The 23,492-nt window shown below is 41.0% G+C and overlaps 2 protein-coding genes across 5 annotated transcripts in view; one reads left to right on the forward strand and one right to left on the reverse strand.

Annotated features, from left to right (window-relative positions):
• TAF12 (TATA-box binding protein associated factor 12) overlaps window positions 1–23,492 on the reverse strand; it is a 27,293-nt gene continuing 3,801 nt past the window's right edge. For 3 of the 4 annotated variants that reach the window (XM_037057184.1, XM_037057186.1, XM_037057185.1), the window contains exons 2-6: window positions 12,686–12,937; window positions 10,844–10,921; window positions 7,708–7,822; window positions 2,434–2,522; window positions 1–477 (exon numbers count right to left, since the gene is read on the reverse strand). In XM_037057184.1, coding sequence (XP_036913079.1) covers window positions 442–477; window positions 2,434–2,522; window positions 7,708–7,822; window positions 10,844–10,921; window positions 12,686–12,853 — 486 coding nt within the window. In that variant the 5' untranslated portion in view covers window positions 12,854–12,937 and the 3' untranslated portion in view covers window positions 1–441. Of the gene's footprint in view, window positions 478–2,433; window positions 2,523–7,707; window positions 7,823–10,843; window positions 10,922–12,685; window positions 12,938–13,660; window positions 13,746–23,492 lie in introns of all 4 variants that reach the window. The other variant, XM_037057183.1, reaches the window with a different exon arrangement.
• LOC118994528 (uncharacterized) overlaps window positions 14,787–23,492 on the forward strand; it is a 25,423-nt gene continuing 16,717 nt past the window's right edge. The window contains exon 1 of the mRNA XM_037057142.1: window positions 14,787–15,053. Coding sequence (XP_036913037.1) covers window positions 14,787–15,053 — 267 coding nt within the window. The remainder of the gene's footprint in view (window positions 15,054–23,492) is intronic.

Raw genomic sequence — 23,492 nt, forward strand, 5'->3', positions numbered from 1 at the left:
TTTCGATTAATAACTTCTTTATTCTGGAAAAGCAAATGAAAGTCATATTCATATAAACACTGACATTACAAAGTACAGGGAAAAAGGCAAAGGAGAAGGAAACAGAAACTTCTACAAATCCTGCTAATACTGTCTCACCAAACAAGACCATACCGCTTTGTCCCATGTTCAGTCACTTATATAATAAACCACAAATAAAATCTTCTCTGGAAGATACATTGCTCCTCTTTGAGACGGCAGGGAAGAGGGGCCAAAGTGGGGGAAGGAGGCTTTATTCTTTTGGCAGATCCTCTCAGTCATTATAGATATTGCTGCACTGTTAATAAAAAATATATGCTTCTCTGTAAAGCATTAAAAAAAAAATCCAAGGATGAGATGGCTGAGGTCTCAGCTCAAGTATCTCCAAATACATTGTTGTCCATTCCCTGACCTTTCCATGTGTTATTTCTTGGTTGTCTTCCGGATCAATGCCATTCTCTGAAAGGAGAGAGAAATAAGCAACACACAGGTTAGAGTCAGGCACTTTCTGGGACACCCCATGTAGCTAGCAGGTGGCCTGGCATGGTCTACGTCACAGACTGAAGCCTGTGGAACCTGCAGGCACAGGCCAGCTCAGCAGCCTCCATCTAACCTGAGGACAATCTGCAGGGCTGCAGCGATGTGTAGCTAGGCCAGCGGATCCATTCCATTGACCAAAGGACAAACTGTTCTAGGCTAGCAGGATGGCAAAAAAGTTAAAAGCAGGTGACCCAGAAGATTATTTGTCACACTGATGTGCGGGGTGCCTATTTCTAGGTCTGATTCTCAAGGTCCACCTTCCTTTACTTCCTTAGATGGCTACTGGCTCCTAAGTAGTTTAGTTCTACTTGGATAAAGGGAATGAAAATATGTTTCTTTTACTAACAAACTGCAGCTGCGGAAAGATTTTCCTTCGAAAGCCTATCAAGGAAATCAGTATTTTTAAATGTCTTGATTATATACACCATTCTAAAAATCTGATCATCACTCAGACTCGAGACACACACTAACAGTGTGTCTTTACCTCTCTGGTCATGCTCGTGTCGGTGCTGTCACGTGATCTTTCTCCAGGTTCACAACTGGCTACAACAGCTATCACTTCTAGGAATTTACTTATTTTTTTAGCTGGAACAGTAACAATTCCTTTAGTAATTGCTTTCATTTAAGACAAGCCTTTTAAAATTGCAATAAATTATTTCATTGTAAAAAAAAGCAGAAGGTGACAGCTCTTGCCTTTTGGGGACTTAGGGAAAGGCCATCAGAGCATGTTTCTGAGGCCCCCCCCCCACACCCACTCTTCCCTGCTACTGCAGACAATAGGAGATGGCCTTCCTTTCAAGCCTGTGCCATTTCATACTGGATGACACGCAACAAAGGAAACGGACACCAATGACTTCTACCACAATCCACCAGGGAAAGCGTCAGCTCACTGAGTTCAAATTTGACTGTTACCAGCCCCGCCCACATTGCTGAATTGCTTTGCTTGCTGTTTTTGACCAAGGACTGTCGCAACACTGTATTTGTTTATACGTATATGGCTGAAAAGTGGATAATCTGGGAGCAGAGACAAAATGACCATCTCTTATCTGGAAGGACTCCCTTCTGAAGAAGACTATGGTCCTTTGATCCAGGCTATTGAGGCTTCCTCACAGGGCTGCTTCTGTGAGCTCTGGAGACACACCCGGAGTGGGAGATCCCATGCTATGGAAAGCAAGAGATGCTTGGCCAAGATGGCCGAGGTGTGCCTGTCACTTATTCTAAGTGAGCTTAGAATAAGCTCACTTTTCAAATCAGAGTGGCAGTTAAATTAAGACAGAAAAGACTATAGCCTTGTCAAGGGAGGCCACCGTTGCCACTAGATCCATCAATGACAGGGACAACGTGCTCCACAGCAGAAGCAGTGTTAGGTTCTCAGAATGACTTCTCAGTTCCATGGTGAGAGAGACAGAGAACGAAGGTTAAGCTGGGACAGAGGCCAGAATGCCTGGCAGAGCAGACTGGGCGCTGCCTCCCACCCCAAATACAGCACACCTCTGCCTTCCTTAACGTGTCCTCAGCCACAGGGCCAAATGTGATGTTCAAGTCACCAACAATGAAGGAAGACTTCATTAAGGAGTTGGGCAGGGACAAGTTCCATCCATATTAGAAGAACTTAGATTCCACAGCTTTAAGTGATGCCCATCAGAGTTAACAGAAAAAACAGAGACCCCACTGTGGAAACAGCCAAACACCAAGGAAATATGTGAGTGATCTCCCATGGAGCCCTGCTGCCTCTGACCTCTCTGCCATTTGGTCCAGAGTGGAGCGGGCTATGAGGGGGAGCAATAACTGCAGTGATGGGAGCTGTGCGCATGCCCCTGAGACACAGCTTGAGAAGTCAGCCGAGGCTGCCCTGGGGCTCTGATGGCTCCTCACCTGTTTGTGAGCTTCTGTGGTGCAGGCTTTTTTGTAGGGTCGGATTTCTTCAGAGCCAAATCCTGGGATCCACATGTTCCACTGGCGTTCTGCAAGGAAAGGCCAGCACAGAGATAAGGAGACTGGGAAGGCAACGTCAGGGTGCAGTGTGATCCTCAGACAAGGGTCAGGGAGGATGAATCTAAGCAATCAACTAGACTAAGGAACAGGAACCCTGCAGAAGGATTCTATGGAATGCAAATGGGGGAATCCCATGTCCGTGCCTCCAAGGTATCCAAGGACGCCATGTGACCTTCTTGCCGGGACTAAAGGGGTAAATGAGTCAAAGCTATGGGTGCTGAGTCCTAAAGTCTCCAAGACAGTGATTTGTTTCTTCAGTTGTCTTACTCCTATGCTCAAAGTAACCCCTTCCGCTGAACCCAAAGGAAGAGTAGGAACAGAAGAGCGCTCCTGGTGTTCTGGAGGGCCGAGTCTCAGCACCCCCAGTGAACATCTGCATGTAACTTTTTTGAAAGCCCTTATTATTTATTTATTTGTTATTTATATGAGAGAGGAGAAGGGAGGGAGAAGGAGAGGGAGAGAAACAATGATGTGAAAGAGAAACATCAATTGGTTGCCTTTTGTGCATGCCCTGGCGGAGGACGGAACCCTCAACCCAGGCATGTGCCCTGACCAGGCATCGAACAGGTGACCTTTCACTTTGTGGGACCATGTCCAACCAAATGAGCCACACTGGTCAGGGCTGCATATAACTTTTTTTTTTTAAGAGAGCGGGGAAGGGAAGGAGAAATAGTGGGAGAGAAACATCAACATGTGGTTGCCTCTCATGTGTCCCCCAATGGGGACCCGGCCCGCAACCCAGGCATGTGCCCCGACTGGGAACCGAACCAGCGACCCTTTGCTTCACAGGCCCGTGCTCAATCCACCGAGCCACACCAGGCAGGGCTTTTTTTTTTTTAGCATATAACTTTTGACTTCCCTAAAACTTTAGTAATAGCTTACTGTTGACCGGGAAGCCTTACAGGTGACATAAACAGTTGATTAACCTAATTTTGTATGTTGTTATGTATTACATACTGTATTCTTACAATAAAGTAAGCTTGAGAAAGAAAATGTTAAGAAAATAATTGTTAGGTTCGGCAGAGTGAGGGGAGAGATGACAGGAGAGCAGGCACGGAGTTTCTCAGATTTAATCAGCGAGCTGCTGAACGAGCGGCTGAGTCTGCGCAGACTGCAGCCGGGAGGGCACAAGGGCAGGGTTTTTTTCTGAGTTTAGGGTTGAGCCTTAAGGGATGGGTCGGGGAGAAGCACGAGGTAGACTGCCTAGGAAGAGGATGAGAGCTGACTGGTGCAGAAGCTCCAGTCACAAGCCTATTCACAAGCCTATTGTTTAGCAGGGAATGTTCCCTGGTCAGGGACAGTGGGTGAGCAAGAACTGTGGCCGCCGGCTAAGAGTAAACGGGGCAGGAGTTTCGGGGGTACAGGAAGCCCAGCTAACTGTGGGCCACTGCCTATTTGATGAGTTCTTAGGTAGCAGGTCATGGGTGGGCAGAATGGCGGTTTCTGGCTCTTAGAATCATAAGGAAGACAAAATACATTTACAGTACTGTACATAGTAACTGAAAAAAATCTGTATATAAGTGGACCTACAGTTCAAACCTGTGTCATTCAAGGGTCAACTGAACTCACACAAGATTTTTTTTACAGAATGAATGTCTATTACAAGGGGACTTCTTTATCACACTTCCCTAGAGTACTTCAAACATTTGTTTTGCAAATTTGTTTTGCCCCAGGCAAGACACTCACTCAAATCAAATTGTATATAAGTGGTTTCATAGCTAAAATTTGTGTCTAATGCACATTAAATATTGAGTAAATGAATAATTCAGGTTTGGGTCTAGAATAGTTTTATATAGAGCTCTCTTCTAATATTTTTTTGAAAGTAAAAATGTCTGAAGTCTTCTGCTAATATTATTTGTTGTCAATACTTGAAATGGGCACTAAGTTTATTCCCTGGGAATTAAACTTTACAATCGACACAAACTGAATCGAAATGCAGATTTGCAAAGTCACTTTAATGAAGGAAGAGCTACCTGGCATGAATGCATATATGTAAAGATGTGCGGCAATATATTTATTTTATTTTTATATTTTATTTTATTTATTTAAAATATTTTATTTATTTATCTTTAGAGGGGGAGGGAAGGTGAGAGGAAGGAAACATCAATGTATGGTTGCTTCTGGTGCACCCCCTGCAGGGAACTGACCCCTGCTGGAAACTGGCCTGCAACCCAGGCATGTGCCCTGACTGGGAATCGAACCGCGATTGTCTGGTTCGCAGGCCCGAGCTCAATCCACTGAGCTACACCAGCCAGGGCTATTTTTATATTTTAAAGACTTTATTTACTTATTTTAGAAAGAGGGGACGGAAAGGAGAGAGAGAAGCATCAATGTGTGGTTACCACTAGCACGTTCCCTACTGGGGACCTGGCCGAGACCCAGGCATGTGCCTAGACTAGGAATCAAACTGGTGATCCTTTGGTTCGCAGGTAGGCACTCAATCCACTGAGTCACACCAGCCAGAATGTGTAGCAATATATTTAAAACTGTGTGTATTTATAGTTCATATGATATTACTATAATAACAACAATCATTTAGTAAAATGATTTTACATAGTAAAATGCCTGGTACAAAGCAGCATTGTGCGAACCATTCTATGTACACTATCTCATTTAACATTCACATTTGTTTTTTTTTAAAGATTTTTTATTTATTTATCTTAAGAGGGGAAGGAGAGAGGGAGAGAAATATCAATGTATGGTTGCCTCTCATGTGTCCCCTGAACTGTCCTGCAACCCAGGCATGTGCCCTGATTGGGAATCAAACCGCGATCCTCTGGATCGCAGGCCTGCGCTCAATCCACTGAGCTACATCAGCTAGAGCAACATTCACATTTCTAAAGAAAGACTCTGTCAAAGAGGAGGTTATTCAACTATGAAAATACAGAAAACCGGTCAGAAGCAAACACTGGCATCCCAGTCCATCTAGAAGAGAGGAGTCAAACATTTACAGCCCCATCCTGGCTGAGTATTGCAGTGGGTTAGAGTATCGTCTCACTAGGCCAAGGTTATAGGTTCGACCCCATGGTCAGGACACATACAAGAGTCAACCAAAGAGTCCATGGATGAGTGGAACAAACCAATGTTTCTCTCCCTCTCCCTCCCTTCTTCTCTCTCTAAGATCAGTTAAAAAAAAAAAAAAAAGAATTTGCAGCCCCATTGGCAAAGGCTATCTTTGTTTGAGAGGTGTGAGGGTGTGTGCACCAGGCCTGGTGTATTTCATTCCAGGTTCCCACATTCCCCACGCTCTGCAAGCAATCTTTTGATTATGATTCAGCTTCCTTAAGACTTGCTACAAATGCTGTCTGGTCACGTGGAGTTTTCTAGTCTCTGTGATAATTATTTCTTACCCTTAATGAATAAACTAACATTCCAATTTTATTTTCAATAATTAAAATATAAAATATTTTAAAAATAGCAATGCTAAACTCTCAATGTAATATAATGTTACGGTTTTATGTGTAAAATATACATGAAATTGACCATTTTAAATACTTTTAAGTGTACAGTTCAGTGGCATTAGCATACACACACTGTTGTGCAACCATTACCACTCTCCACCTCCATAATTTTTTCCATCAAAACTCTGTACCCATTAAACAGTAACTTCCCATTCCTTCTCCTCTCTCCAGCGCCTGGTGACCACCATTCTAATTTATGTTTCTATGAATTTGTACTATCGTGGTTTTAAAACATGTCTACAGATTCCTTCACACTCCTCCCATCAAGAGGTGGACTTTACCTTCCTTCCCCTTGAACCTAGACAGGCCTCTGTGACGGCCTCAAAGGGCAGAATTAGCAGAAGTGATGCTGTGTCACTTCAGAGACTGGGTTAGAAGGCACCGTGAAGTTTCTGCCAGGTGATTCCAGGACACTCATTCTGGGAGCCTTCAGTTGCCATGAAAGAAGTCCAGCCATCCTGGGGCTGCACATGAGGAGCCCATTCTACAATAGAAGATGCATCTCTCATGCAGAGAGATGACAGAGAGAAACCTGCACAGTCCCAGCTTTTTGAGAGTTCCTAGCCCAAGCGTCAGACATGGACATGATGAAGCTCTGCTATGGGTTGAACTGTATCCTCAAAAGATACACTGAAGTCTGAGGTACTAGGTAACCCTTAGTACCTCAGAATGAAATGCAAATAGGGCTGTTGCAGATGTGCTGTTAAACCTTGAACAATGTGGGTGTTAGGGGCACCGACCCCCATGCATTTGCAAATCCATGTAAAATATATCTTTGCTCTACATACATGATTCCCAACCCTGGATAGAAAATGCCATTTTCAATCTGTGCCTGGCTAAATCTGCAGCATGAAAATTGAGAATACAAAGGCTGACTGTGTATTTCTGCAAAAAACCTGTATATAAGTGGACCCATGTAGTTCAAACCCATGTTGTTCAAGGATCAACTGTCATTGGTTAAGATGAGGTCATAGTGGAATATAATGGACCCTTAATTCAACCTGACTGATATCTTAGGAGAAGAGGATAAGAGACACAGACAGACAGACAGACAGACACACACATACACGAGAGGCCATGGGAAGCCAGAGGCACAGACTACAGTTATGTAGATACAGACTGGAGTGAGGCAGCTATAAGCCAGAGAATGCCAAGGATTGTTGGCTTAGTACAATCCAAAGTTTAAAATCAAGGTGTCACCAGGGTGTAGTCTCTTCAATGCCTCTATTGAAAAATCTTTCCTTGCCTCTTCTTAGCAAGGAAAACAGAAAACAAAATGACTTTTGCATTATAATTATCATTTTCTTGGGAAAAATCCATATAAGGCAAAAACTGGAAGGGAAACAGCATTATTTGAATGGTAGAGATACTGTAGCTACATTTACTAAGCTCTTACTTTGGGCCAGGTCCTGTGCCAGTCATTTTACAAACCAAATCCATAGTTCTCACAATCACCATGTAGGGAGGATATTATGATCTCCATTTCACCAACGAAGAAAGGGGCTCCCAGAGAAATTAAGGAAGAAGAATAAGGTGACTCAGTTAGAAAGTGGCAAAGCCCATGCCCGGGAACACACAACTCTCAGGGCCCACAGGTCGAATCCCGGCATGAAGGTTCCTCTGACTACACTGCTCCTGACGGTCCTGAAGGAGCAATAGAGTGGACACCTCAGGGAGAAATGAGACCACGCACCTAGGTGCAGCTGGACATCCTTCACCTCCAGGGTGCTGGACTTGCGATGCCGAGCAAGCTGGCAGGCTGCTGTCACCACACTCTCGATGAAGTCATCAGCAATCTGCAGCAGCATCTGGGGAAGACAAAAGTATGGGAGAGTAATCATGTCATCGGCTGGGTCAGTGCCGGTAGCTGGGACAACCACAGACTGAGTCAGGCTTTCTATTAGAAGGCCTATAATCAGCCTTTGGCTGAAGGTGAGGAGGAGGAGGAGTGACAATGGCAATAGAAACACATTAACACATTAACTCATTACCCAGGCGGAGTGCAATTCACACCCTCCGGAGGAGGAGCTTTCTGCACTTTCTACCCAGCAGGCATCAACCAGCCCAATCCCTCTCCCCTACGCTGTCTTCTGAATTAGGTGGGAAAACAAAAGTGAGTCATTAGTATTCTTCACTCACAGTCTCTTAAAGCCGCTTTATTTCCAATTATCTTACCTAGTCCTAATAATAATCCTGTGAAAAAATGGGGCATGAGTTTTGTCCTCATTCTACAGTAGAGGATGCTAAGACTTCAGGATGCTACCTTGCTCATGGCCATGCAACTACTAAGCAGTGGAACCAGGATTCAACCTCGAGGTTCTGAGTCCAAATCCTGGGTTCTTTCCACTTCATTATAAATTAATCCTGGACTGTGTGATGAGCAAAATCAGAATTCTGAAGCCAAGAACATCATGCTACGGCCCTGACCGGTGTGGCTCAGTTGGTTAGGCATCAGTCTGCAAAGCAAAAGGTTGCCAGTTTGAATCCTGGTCAAGGGCTCATGCCTGGGTTATGGTCCCCAGTCAGGGTGCACAGTACAAGAGGCAACGGATTGATATTTCTATCTCACTTTGGTGTTTCTCTCCCTCTTTTTCTCCCTCCCTTCCCCTCTCTCTAAAGTAAGTAAAATTTTAAAACAAAACCTTATGCTAAGTAAAAGAAGGCAATCACAAAAACCCAAATATTATAATTCCATGTATTTGAAATATCCAGAATAGGCAAATCTATAAAGACAGAAAATATATTAGTAGCTAGGGCTGTGGGGCCTGGAGAAAATGGTGAGTGGCCACTAATGAGTATGGGTTTCTTTTAAGGATGATGAAAATGTTTTAAAGTCGATTGTGTTAACAGTTGCATGACTCTGAATATATTATAAACCAACAAATCATATTTCAAATAGGTACATGAATTATATCTTAATAAAGGTGCTGCTCAAAAAACCCCACATTTATACAAAAAGGGCAAATATTCTCCCTCTAGTTAAGATAAAGTTAAAAAATGGTGTTACACTGTTTTTATAACCTGTATTTTCTTTCCCTATCATTACATATGCCTCAGCAAAGGCAAAATCAAAGCAAAATACACAAAATCATCCCAGAATTGAGGCACACAAGTTGCTAAAATAAAAGAAGTCTTCAAAAGCTCAGTACAACAAGTGAAAAAATAAATATACTAAGGCTCACACGAAAATTCAGAACAGAAAAAAAGATGAGACCCCAATAGGGTCAGGATCAGAATAGCTCAAGATTTCTTAATAGGAGATTTTCAGAAGATAACAGAACAATCCCTTCGCAGCTGAAAGGAAGAAAACAATGTCCAAAATAGAATTCTAAATACAGCCAAACTAAAAATCAAGTGTGAGGAATGTAGACAATTTAAGACATTTACCTCTCATCTCTCCTTCTGTAGAAAGTTAAAAAAAGTGCTTTAACAAAAAAAGGGAATAATGTAAAAACAGGATGTGTGATCTAGGAAACAAGAGATCCTATGAGGCCAAAGGAAGACCTAGGAGGGATTTATGCAAGTGGACTAACATTAATCAGACCACAAGAGGATGGTGTTTTCTGGGATTGAAATCTTGGGGCGGAGACATGGGGGATGACATAAACTGACAGATTATTTTTTCATTTGGAAAACAATGTTGACAGGTGCACAGCAGAGCTGATGGTGGAAGCAGAATAAAAAAGGCACATAGAAAACTAACAGCCCTGGCTGGTGTAGCTCAGTGGATTGAGCTCGGGCCTGCAAACCACACAATCGCGGTTCGATTCCCAGTCAGGGCACATGCCTGGGTTGCAGGCCAGTTCCAGGTAGTGGACGCACGAGAGACAACCATATATTGATGTTTCTTTCCTTCTCTCCTTCCCTTCCCCTCTAAAGATGAATAAAATTTTTTTTAAAAAAGATGCTAATAAACCTTTAAAAAAAAGAAAACTAACAAAAAATGAGTCAATTATCAACTTCAAGAAAAGAAGTCACACAAGAAAGGAAAAGTAATTGAAGACACGAGCGACTTGGCTCTATAGTGAACAGTATTTGCACAGACTAAGGTAGATACTGAGTTTTGAGTTATTAAATAACTTGACGTATGTGAATGGTTTAACAAAATTATCATCTATCATAGAAGGAAGTCAATAGACTATTATAAAATTAATGAATCAGCCCTGGCTGGTGTGGTTCAGTGGATTGAGTGCCCGGTCTGCTAACTGAAAGGTCACTGGTTTGATTCCCAGTCAGGGCATGTGCCTGATATGCCTGGGTTGTCGGCTGGTCCCCAGTTGGGACAGGCAACCGACTGATATGTGTTTCTCTTACACACTGATATTTCTCTCCCTTTCTTTCTCCCTCCCTTCACCTCTCTCTAAAAATAAATTTTAAAAATGTTTTAAATGAATGAATGAAAGAATATCTTTTTTAAAAAAGGAAAAAGAGTGAAAATAAGAATATCTGTTTTACATTACTTTGAGTAATACTTAAACATGAAGGAATATTCTAGAAGCAACTAAAATGGTTGAAAGTGATTGCCTATAACAGTGGACTATGTCCTTTTTGCCAGACAAAAGTAGCAGCAGCTGTTAGGTATAAAGTGACGTGTTTAAGTTATTCCATGGGACCCTCACAATAACCTTCTAGATAAATAATGTCGTACCTACCAACACAGGAGGAAGCTGCGTGTCAGGAATCTTAAGTGACCCGTCCATAGCTGCAAAGCTGTTAACTGGAAGAGCCACGCTGCAGAGTCAGATCTGTCTGGCTCTAATGTCTGTGCTCGTAACCACTATTCTTTTCTGGCTCTCAGGGACAGTCTCGGGGGCACCCAACCACCTTACCTCCTCCACGTCTTCATCTAGTTGCTCATTAGGATCCACTTCTCTTACCAAGTCTTGTAATTTCTTCTTAGTCAATACCTAAAGTTAATTGGGAGATCTTTCAGCCAAGTATCAAGGAAACAATCAAACCAGAAACTCATTACATTGTGATTAAAAAGATTGTCAGTTTATTGGCTTCAGTTTCTGCTTTCGAAGGAGTTAACAGTCCGGCCTACCTGGTGGTGTTGCTACGATTGTACTCTCAAGACTGAAGCAGCCTGGGGAAGGGCAGAAGGAGCAGTGTGGAAGAGAGGCCAGTGCCTATCAGGCAGTTTCTGCCTCATCTCTTTTTCTCACTCAGTTTCCCTCCACATTAAATAATTTACAATCTTCTGACCACCACAGATCATACAGTGCCTCTGCTGCCTTCGGACATGCTCTTCCATCCTTCGTCCTACTTGCTTGGCTCATGGTGCCTCCTTTCTGATGCTTTTTCTAGCCCGCCCAGGGAAAGCGTTCGCTTCCTCCTTTGGCTTCTACTGTACCCCGTATATCCTTCTATCACTAGGTACGTTTATAAACTTACCTGTTTCTGACTTAATAGGCTGAAAGCTCCCTGAGGGCAGGGAACATGTGTTCATCTTTGTATAACTAAATCTTTGTATCAGGACGTATAACTAACGTTCATAGAGGAAATGTCATGTCACATATATATATATACCATTAAAAATGATTGAAGACACACACTAGAATGCTAACCATAGTTATTTTTGAGTGGTAGTAGAGTTATTAGCTATTTATTCTTTGTGTTTTTCAAAAGTTTCTGTGATAAACATGAATAACTTGGAAATAAGAAAAAATAGAATATTTTAAAAAAATAAACATTTGTTAATGATGTCTCAGATCTATCCGTTTTTCTCCATTCTACCATTAGCACTTAATTCAAGCCTTTAACATGTCTGGATTTATTGTAAACGAATTAGACTTGGTCTTCTTCCAGTCTACCCCTTGCCTACCTCTCTAGTCTCTTTACTGCCAAGTTAGCCCTCCTAAGACATACACTATTTTGGTTATATTACTTACTCCTCTATTAAATATTTGCAGACTTTTTATTGACTAAAAGTTCCCATGGAAACTGATTAGTATAGGCCCAGTATGTCTTCCCGTGATTCTATCCACATAATTTTATCTCCTGTTCTCCAGCAAACTCCACATTCACGCAGGCTGGTCTTCCATCTGCCCAGCCCTCCCCGTTCACCTTGGCGAGTCCCTCCTCCCACTCTCTTGCAATGTCGTCCTCTCACCCTAGTCTATCCAGCCTATGAGGCCCAAGTCAAGAGATTATATTTATCTCTTATGGCTCTGGACGACAGAATCAGGACCAAGAACGGAAAAAGGGCAGAGGACTTTAGAATCACTACAGAAAATTAATAATGGCAGCAGCTAGAGGAACCAGAAGGAGAAAAGACTGAAAGCAAGAGTACTTTTATTACAAGAATAATGAATACTGAATCCATTAATTATTTCACTATTGCACTTAACTATTTTATCAAATAATTATGTAGCACATATATTTACATATAAACATACAAAAACTTGTCATAGGTAAGGTGTTGTATTAATGTGTGTGCGGATATGTTTTATATATAAAGGGGGAGACACACACATCAATACTACAAGTAAAAATTGATAAATGTTGCACACGATCATTCAATTTAGAACTTCAGAAGCCCCAGGAGGAAAAAAGAAGTTTTTCAACTGAGGGGAAGAGGCAGCCTCTGAGATGGCCATCTCTCAAAGTACCACTGGTTCAAGAAACTGATGAGAGGTGACCACAGAGAGCAAAAAGCAAGAGGACGATACCTGATTGTTTTCAGGGCTGAGACGCCCTCCTGACCCAGGAGTGCCTGGTATCTTAACCACTGTAGTGCTATTGGCCATGGAGCCTTGCGGAGGGGTGTTGGCTGGTTCCGGTTTTATGGATGAGAAATTGGAGAGGTTGATGAGGGCTGAGGGGCCGAACTGGTTCATAATCTGCCGAGCTTTGGACTTCAGCTCATAGAGCTTATCAAGATCCTGCTTCTTTCTGGAGGTATGCGGACCGAGGCCAATCAACTGTGCAAGGAAAACAGGAAAATGAGCCCCAGAGGCACCTGTGATAAAGGATAAGTTTTTAAAGTAAAATTGTATGTGGTTTATCAGGCTTTAAAAGGTCTTCAGTGTATAAAAGATGGTAACCATCGGATACCTGCGCACTAAAAATGGAGGGAATGAAGAATATTCATTGCTCTCACCTCGTGTTTAGAAACCACCTCTTCTCCAAAAGCTGAATGACACAGTCCACCAAATTGAAATAAGTAAGTAAGTGAAATGAAGAATCTTTTGTACAAAAACAAACTAGAATAAGCAAGCCATTTTTGGAGACTTTGTAAAAAGAGAATACATGGTTAAGTACTACATGCACTATTATTGAACATCAAATAATGTTAAATTTAAAGAAATTATGGCACAGTCACATACCGAAAACCCAATCACAAAACTTCAGAAGACAGATTAATTCACTCTAACATTTCAAAACATGCTTAACTCTATGTCAGGGCTATGCCTAATAAACACAATTTTTAGCAATCGTGAAAGTCTTTTTTTTGCCATCAAGAACAAATTTCCTCTGAGTGTTAGCAATCTTCAAGTGCATGCAGAGTCCCTAGCCTGGAGCAGCTGAGATTGCTAAATTTTAGAGCCATGAGCTTGAATTCGTGGCATCAGCTTTGGTGTCACAACAAATCAGAAGCACATTCACCAAGTTCCTCCCACAGCGGCCTCAAAGTGCTTACTTACAGCTATCTGAGTGTCTAGATCTTTAATTACGTCAGCAACGGCTGTGAGCCCGGTGAAATGAGAGGCAGCCATTTTCACAAGCCACCTGTAAATGAACAGCTGGCATCAAGAACCACATCTGCCCCAGAACCATTTCAGCTCCATGGCCTGCCATCCCTTCGCCAACCAGGGTCCAGGCAAACGGAATGTGGAGAAGTGTATCTCCTTATCCCTACTGGGCACCATAAAAAACATTCCATCTTTTCCATATACAAGTTTTAAAATTATCTAATTATTATAATAACAGACTCTCTTCCTATAAAATGAACATTCTATTGTTAGGGATAAACTGGCAGCATATGAATACTATAACTGGCCAAAACTGTGGAGTTTTACTTTGTTTACATTTTATTATATATATATATATATATATATATATATATATATATATATATATATATATAAATATTTCAGAGAGAGAGAAAGGAGGGGGGAGAGAGAGAGAGATGAGAGGGAAACACTGATTGCCTCCCCCATGCACCCCAATCAGGCACAAACCCACAACCTAGGTATGTGCCCTGACCAGGAATCAAACCCACGACCTTTTGGTGCATGGGAAGATGCTCCAACAAACCAAACCACACTGACCAGGAAAAGTTGTGGAATTTTAACTTGTAGAACTCAAAGCAATGGTTTTCAGAACTTGATAAAGCTTAGCAACCAGATGGATACCTGCATCTGTTCTACTCCTGCCCCTATTGCTGAGTTCCTCCCCAGCATACCTTCTAACTTTCTCATAGGACATCCTCCCCTGGCTTACCCTAATAAAAACCACTATGTACACTGGTCACATGACCAAGAGAAACTTGTTGGCCAAGAGCCAGCTGACGGGGACAGCAGGGTATCAGGACCACTCATTTGCTTTTAACCATGTAAGGTCTATGATTTCTCCTTTGCCCACAAAGGCTACCACCGAAGAATCAGGATAGGAAAAGACGGCTAACATCGAAATACAGTAGTCTGCTCCCTACCCCTCATCCGAGGTTTCACTTTCCAGCTTCAGTTAACCACAGTCTGAAAGTATTAAGTGGAAAATTCCAGAAATAAGCAATTCATAAATTTTCAATTACATGCCCTTCTGCGCAGCATGATGAAATCTCATGCTGCTCCACCCACTTGTGCCCAGGTCATGAATCACCCCTTCATCCGGCATGTCCACACTGTATATGCTGCCTGCAGCCTGTCACTTGGTAGCCATCTGGGCTATCAGATCAACTGTTCTGGTATCACAGCGCTTATGTCCAAGTTACCTTCAGAGCAGCCCAATGCCATGGCCCAGTGCTCGCACCGGTCACCACACTTCATTCGTCGCGTGGGCCTTGTGCCACCATCTCATCTCACGTCAACAAAGAAGGTAAGTGTAGTACAAAAAGGTATTTTGGGAGAGTGTCCACATTCACACAACTTTTACGACACTCTATTATTATAATTGTCCTATTTTATTAGTTATTGTTAATCTTTTACTGTGCCTAATTTACAAATTAAACATTATCATAGGAAAGTATGTATAGGAAATAACATGGTATGTATAGGGTTTGGTACTATCTGCTACAGCCTGGGAGAAAATACTGACAAACTACATTTCTAACTAATACCTAGAATGTGTAAAGAACTCTCAAAACTCAACAGTTTAAAAGAAAGGCAATTTGATTTAAAAATGGACCACAGAGATGACCAGACATTTCACCAGAGAAGATCCATAGGTGACAAATAAGTACATGAAAAGATGTTCAACATCATTAATCATTAAAAAAAGGCAAATCATTAGCCCTGGCTGGTATGGCTGAGTGGATTGAGTGCCGGCCTGTCAGCCAGGTTGCTGGCTTGATTCCCAGTCGGGGCACACGCCTGGGTTGCAGGCCAGGTCCCCAGCTGGGGGTGTGTGAGAGGCAACCACCCATGTCTCTCTCCCTCTCCCTCCCTCTTTTCTCTCTCTCTAAAGATAAATAAATAAAATCTTTTTAAAAAATAAAGAAAGGCAAATTAAAACTACAATGAGATATAACTACATACCTATCAGAATGCCTAAAATAAAAAACAGTAACACCAAATGCTGGCAAGGATGTAGAAAACCCGATCACTCATATACTGCTAGTGGGAATGTAGATGGTACAGCCGCTCTGTAAAACAGTTTCTCGAAACTCTAAGCATGCACTCTCAGAGTAACCTAAATGCACATGAGCACTAAATGCACTGTGGTGTCCTGGATGGAAGCCTAGAAGAGAATAAGGACATTAGGCGAAAACCAGGATCTGAATGAATTATACACTTTAGTTAACAGTAATGTTTCAATATTGGTTCATTAATTACAGCAATTGTACCGTGTTAATGTAAGGTGTCAGTAATGAAGAAACTGGGTATAGGGTACATGAGAACTCTGTACTATTTTTGCAGTTTCTCTGTATATCTAAAACTGTTTTAAGAAATAGCTTATTAAAAAAGAGGAAGAACCAAATAATACTAAAATACAAAACAGGGATGAATCTTAAAATATTTAAGTAGGGGGGAAAAGCCTGTCTCAAAAGAATTCACGTGGTGTGATTTTATTTGTATGAAATTCTGTCACTAGTAGAACTGATCTCTCCTGATAGGGCAGAGGCGACTGCAGAGAGGCACGAGGGAAGTTTCCAAGGTGACATAAAAGTTCTGTATCTTCAGTGGGGTGATGCCTACATATCTGCATACATTTATCGAAACTCACAGAACCAGCCCTGGCCAGGCAGCTCAGCTGGTTGGAGAGTCATCCCATATACCGAAAGGTGGCGGGTTCGATCCCTGGTTGGGGTGCGTGTAGGAGGTTGTCTCTCACATCATTGTCTCTGTCTGTCTTTCTCTCTCTTTAAAATCAAACATATCCTCGAGTGAGAATTTAAAAAAATTCAGAGAACCATGAAATTACAATGTCTACATTGTACTGTATGCAAATTATACCTTAGTAAAATTGATTTGAAAAAATACTAAACATGCAACTAACATATGACCCAGCAATTACAGTCCTAGGCTTTATCCTAGAGAAATGAAAACTTATGTTGATACAAAAAAACTTGTGCCTGAATGTTCACAGTGGTTTTATTTGTAACAGCCAAAAACTGGATTCAGCTCAGATATCTCTCAACAGGTAAATGGTTAAACAAACTGTAGTACATCATGCCACAGAATATGTGTGTTACTTAGCAATAGAAAGAAACACACTAAACACACAACTTGGATAAACCTCTAGAGAATTATTTGGAACAAAAGCCAATCCAAAAAGAGCACGTTGTATGATTCCATTTATATATAACATTGTTAAAAATGACAAAATTTTAGAAATAGAGGACAAATTACTGCTGTTGCCAGAGGTTGGGTAAGGGGGGAGTGGGTTATAAAAGGGCAATACCAGGGACCCTTGTGGTATCTTGACTATAGCGATGGATTAAATGAAAAAAGTGACCAAGTTGTGTAAGACTTAATACACATACACACCCCTCCCAACAAAAGTGGGTAACCAAAACTGGGGAAGTCTGAGTAAAATTGGGAGGTTGTATCAATGTCAATATCCTGGTTGTTGTATTACACAACAGTTTTGCAAAATGCGACCAGTGGGGAAAACTTGGCAAAAGTGTACAGGGATTGTTCTCTATTATTTCTTGCAACTGCATATAAATCTAAAATTGCCTCGATTTTTAAAAAAGGATTTTATTTATTTATTTTTTAGAGAGGGGAAGGGAGGGAAAGAAACATCAATGTGTGGTTGCCTCTCAGGTGCCCCCAACTGGGGACCTGGCCTGCAACCCAGGCATGTGCTCTGACTGGGAATTGAACTGGAGACCCTTTGATTCTCAGGCTGGTGCTCAGTCCACTGAGCCACACCAGCCAGGGCTTGATTTTTAAAAATTAGAAAAATATGTTCTCAAGAGTAACTGTAATCCTTCTTAAGATGACCTAAAACTCAGGAGCCATAAAAGACAAGACTGATATGTTAAATTACATAAAAATAAAAAAATGTCTACATGGCAACGAACATAACAAATAAAGTCAAAGGAAAAAAGACAAACTAGCAAAAATTATCTACAAATCAATAAACAACCAACTAACCCCACAAAATTGCAAAAAATATGACAGCTCACGAAAAAGAAATTCAAATAGCTGTTAAAAGAATAAAGTAATTCTTATTCTAGTTCATAATAAAATGCAAATTAAAACTATGAGCTACCTCTTATTCCCCACTTGGCAATGATGAAAAAGTTTTATACATACTGTGTTTAAAAACTTTATAGAAAAAAGCCCTGGCTGGTGTAGCACAGTGGATTGAGTGCGGGCCTGCGAACCAGAGGATCGTGGTTCGATTCCCAGTCAGGGCACATGCCTGGGTTGTAGTCCAGTTCCCCGCAGGCCAACTCCCAGCAGGGGACGCACGAAAGGCAACCATACATTGATGTTTCTCTCCCTCTCTCCTTCCCCTCTAAAGATAAATAAATAAATAAAATCTTTAAAAAAAAGTCACAAACTAACATTCTGTGCCCTTCCTTTAAAAAAAAAAACTTTATAGAAAAAGAGTCATTTCATATTTTTGAGGGTTGAAGAGAATAGAAGTTAGCTACAGGTCACTATAAAGGGCTACTTAATAGTACCCACCCAAATTTTAAAAGTATCTATTGTTTTGATCCCATACTTTCATTTTTAGCTATTTATGTTTACAACTTATATGTGATAAAATACTACACATACAAGAAGTTTCAACCCAAATGTCCATCAAAAGTGATACTGTTAAGCAAAGTAGGATGTAACTATATAATGGAATACACTGATAAAGAATGAGTCATAAAAATATTATGCCGAGCCCTGGCTGGAGTGGCTCATTGGACTGAGCACTCGCCTACAAACCAAAGGGTTGCTGGTTCAATTCCCAGTCTAGGGAACATGCTTGGGTTGTGGGCCAGGTCCCCAGTGAGGGACACTCGAGAGGTAACCATACATTTGTTGGGAACTGCCCTGCCTGGTTTCAGAAACTGTAACCCTTCATGGCTGAGTAAAAAGCCCTTGGGACCATAAGCCACTTAGAAGACAAAGCTTATTTTCCTTGTAGGGGCACTGCCTCTGCCCCCCTCCTTTAAAATATCTTATTTATTTATTTTTAGAGAGAGGGGAAGGGAAGGAGAAAGAGTGGGAGAGAAACATCGATGTCTGGTTGCCTCTCGCACGCCCCCTACTGGGGACCAGGCCTGCAACCCAGGCACGTGCCTTGACCAAGAATCAAACCAGTGACCTTTGCTTCACAGGCCCGAGCTCAATCCACTGAGCTACACCAGCCAGGGCTCTGCCCCTTTTACCTCACCCTGCCTGGCTCCAGGCAGATGACTGGTTAACCAATGACAGGTAAGATTCCTCAAAGGAGGGACAACCTAACATAGGCATGGTTGCAAAGGGGCCCTCAGGGAAGGACTTAGGGGGCTTTATACAAAGGGTGTGATAGACCCTCACCCCTCAGCTTTGACATAGTCCGAGTCCTTATTCTGTCTGCAACAAGTCTTCTAATCTCTTGGCTGCCTTATCTCCCCTGTCTGACTTAAGCCTGAAATAATGCTGGAGGTGGGTGGGGTCCTGTTTGGGAAAGGGCAGGTTTTCTAGGGCAATCAGACCTAGGAAAGAATGCATAAAATCCTATGAAACCTACTTTACTAATACCCTCGATTTAAATGATAAGGGTCCAAGCATAAAATGAGTTTGTTACTCAAAGTTTTATGGCCCTCTGACCCTGACTCAGAATTAGCCCTCAGAGTTCTTTGAATGTTATCTCTTGTTTGATCATTACTGCCTGACAATGACTGATGAGCTGGGGGTGGGTGTGTGTGTGTGTGTGTGTGTGTGTGTGTGTGTAGGCCCTGTATTCCTATGCAAATAAAGCCAATAAAAGCCTGTCAAGGCAAGGGTCGGGGTACTCTCCCCTTAAGAGAGTGGCTGTGCCATCCCTTTTCCTCCACAGGACTCTGTAGTCTGTGTGAATGCCGCAGGCACGCAGGCCAGTGTCCTCATCACACATTGATGTTTCTTTCCCTCTCTTTCTCCCCACTTCCCCCTCTCTAAAAATAAATAAATAAAATAAATATTATGCTGAAAGAAACCAGTAGCAGAAGACCACATATTATATGATATTATGAATTCTATTTATATGAAATGTCCAGAATTGACAAATATATAAAGGCATAAACTGGACTGTTGGTTGCTTAGGGCTGGGAGGTGGGGGAGAGGAATAGAGATTGACTGCTAATAGTATGGTGTTTTTTGTTTTTTTGTTTTTTTAGGTGGGACGAAATACTCAAAAATTAGATTGTAGTGATAGTTGCACAGTCCTGAATGTACCAAAAAACATTGTACACTTAAATGGGTGAATTGTACATGTGAAAGGTATCTCAATAAAGCTATTTTTTTAAATGAGAGGAAGTTCATGAAATGATCTCCAAGAAACACTGTTCAATAAAAATGTAAGGTATAGAATAGTAAGAATAATTTGCTATCATTTATTAAAACACACAGATACATAACTGTAAATGCATAAATTCTTCCTGGAAAGATACACAAGAATCTAGTAACAATGGTTGCCTTGGGAGGTGGGAGAAAACTTACTTTTCATTGAACACCCCAAAATTTCTACTATACTTACTTTTTATTGTATATCCAAAATTCTGTACTATCTGCATATAAATTACCTATAAAAAATTTTAAAAACTGCCCTGGCTGGTGTAGCTCAGTACATTGAGTGCATGCTGTGAACTAAAGGGTTGCTGGTTTGATTCCTACTCAGGGCACATGCCTGGTTCCCAGTACGGGGTACTTGAGAGGCAACCACACATTGATGTTCTCTCCCTCTCTTTCTCCTTCCCTTCCCCTTTCTCTAAAAATAAATAAATAAAACCTTATAAAATTTTACTATTATTTGGTTTGTTTCCTCTGAAGAAACAGGTAATACTGATCTCTGTTTTTAAGTATAACAAAAAATATAGTGGTAACCACAAAAGTGAATCTTGACCTACATCTCACACTTTATACAAAAATAAATTCAAAACTTATGATAGATATGAGAATGTAAAAGTATAAAAATTTTAGAGGAAACCTTAGAAGAAAATTATCATGACTTTGGGTCTGGCAGAGTTCTTAGGTACAACACCAAAAACATAATTCACAAAAGAAATAAATTAATAAAGTGGACTTAACCCAAATAGAAAACTTCTATTCTGAAAATAAAAAGATAGGTCACAGACTAAGAGAAAATACTTACAAATCAATATCTGACAAATAAGTTGTATACAGGATATACAAAGAACTCTTAAAATTCAACAATAAGAAAACAAAAAAACCGATCCTGGCTGGGCAGCGCAGTTGGTCAGAGCATCTTCCCAATATGCCAAGGTTGCAGGTTCAATCCCAAGTCAGGGCATATATAAGAATCAACCAATGAATGAATAAATAAGTGGAACAAATTGATGTTTCTCTCTCTCTCTCTCTCCCTAAAAATCAATAAATAAAAATTTTAAAAGACAACAAAAACTAATAAAAATGGGAAAAAATGTATGAAGAAATCCTTTACCAAAGAAGATATATAGATGGCCAATAAACACATGAAATAATTCTCAATAGTCATTAGGGAAATGCAAATTAAGGCCACAATGAGACACCACTAAATCCCTACTAGAACAGCTAAAATTAAAACAACAACAACAACAAAAACCCCCAAAACAAGTGTGCTGGAGAGGATGTGGAGCAACTGAAATAGGCATACATTTATGATGCGAATGTAAAATGATGCAGTCTCTTTGGAAAAGTTTGGCAGTTTCTGATAAAGTTAAATATGTGCTTACGTGACCCAATGATCCCACTCTCAAGTGTTTACCCTAGAGAAATGAAAACTTGTATTTACACAAAAATTAGTCTGTAAATGTTCATAGCAACATTATTCATAACTGCCTCAGACTGGAAACAATCCAGATAGTCGTCCTTTAACTGGTGAATGGACAAACAAACTAGGTTTATCTATACAACTCAGCAATAGAAAGAACTGATACATGCAACAACGTGGATAATCCCAAACGTGTTATGCTAGTGAAAAACACAAGACTCAAAAGGTTACTTACTGTATGATTCCATTTATATGACACTCTGGAAAAGGTGAGGCTACATGGATGGAGAACAGATCAGCTGTTGTCAGGGTTTTCAGTGGGGGAGGATTTGTCTACAAAGGAGCAGTACAGGGAAATTTTGGGAGTGGTGGAACTGTTAGGTAACCTGAGTGTTACGGTGCTTACATCACAGTATGAGAGGGGACCCAAAACACCCTGGAATTCATTTATAAAAAACCATGTATTTATTCTAACAGGTTTAAACTTCAGTCACCTTCAATGTATTCAAAATACCTAATGAAAAGATTTTTTTACTGATTAAAACAGTTTTTGAACTTGTTGATTTTGATGCCTTTTGGGGGTCTGTTGTTTTTTGTCTCATCTTTTCCACATCAGCAAAACATTTCCGTCTGAGGATTTTTTTTCACCCAGGGAAACAAAATAAAGTTGCTCAGCGTGAGATAGGGGGAATAGAGTGGGTGGGGCACGGGGATCATGCCATTTTTGGTCAAATGCCCACTCAGTGCTGTGTGGGCATGTACAGTTGTAAATCATCCAACATGAAATGGTTAACAACACTGAGTTTTCAAAAAAAAAAAATCACTGAAACCAAATGCAACCCCTCACAACAACACCAGCAGGTACAGATACAGATGGTTTCCTAGAACACTCGCCTAGCAGGGGAAGCCTGTATTACAAAGGGCCCACCCTCCAGGAGATAATTCTGGGGATTTTTGGGTCCCCCCCTGGTATGCACTTGTTACAACTCATAGATCCATACCCCACAAAAGGAAAATTTTATTATGTGAAAATGTAAAAAACAAAATATCACAGCTTGATCAGAATGATTAATGACTCTCCATTCAAAGGACCTGTTTAGTGACAACTTTCATCAAGCCCTATTGTGGACGATGCTGACCAAGCACAGTGGAATGAAGTGACTGTAAATAACCTGAATTCCATTATGTCACTTAGCATGGTTGCCTTTGGGCTACTCAAATTTCTAACTCTCACATCCTTAAAATGCCAAAAAATAGATATATTGCTGTATAAAAAACAGAGGCATTAACTGTGGGACAGTTTGAGAGGACAATTATAATTGTAAACCCTGACTAGCACCTATTACATGGAAATCATGTGCTATGAAGAGATTCCCAAAGTCCACAAAGTCCATGCGCCAGTGATCAATATTGTATGGCCACAAGTTTAATTAAATAGCCAGCGTATATTCTCCCTCCCCTGAGCCCATCACATTCAAACTGATTGAAAGGCTGAGGATGACAAGTCCTGCTTTTGCTTTTAGCAACTTTCTTCCTCAAATAGAAATCCAGTTGCAACGCTATTATTGTATTAAAAGGATCTGATTTTTTAGAAGGTAAGAAACCAGTGGAGACCTTGCAATAGTTACAAGACCTGGCCTTCTCTGGACATCTGTTCCATTAACAATTTTTTTTTAATGAGGAAAAATAAGAGACTAGAAGATCACATTATCTTTAACATCCTTTTATCTATGAAACGTTTAGGAACTTATTATTTACACAAAATGTGGAGACAAGGGGACTACCAGCCTGATGGCATAAAGGCCACTGTGGTGCGTGATTTGGCTTAATGGCTGGGTTTTCTACCAGACTGTTTATTTCCTCACTGGCTTTACTTTACTTCCCCGCCTAAAGGAACCAAAAAGAATCAATTAATTG

This window comes from Sturnira hondurensis, unplaced genomic scaffold (assembly GCF_014824575.4).
Source record: "Sturnira hondurensis isolate 20B ecotype Veracruz unplaced genomic scaffold, ASM1482457v3 Scaffold0009516, whole genome shotgun sequence".
Lineage (NCBI taxonomy): Eukaryota > Metazoa > Chordata > Mammalia > Chiroptera > Phyllostomidae > Sturnira > Sturnira hondurensis.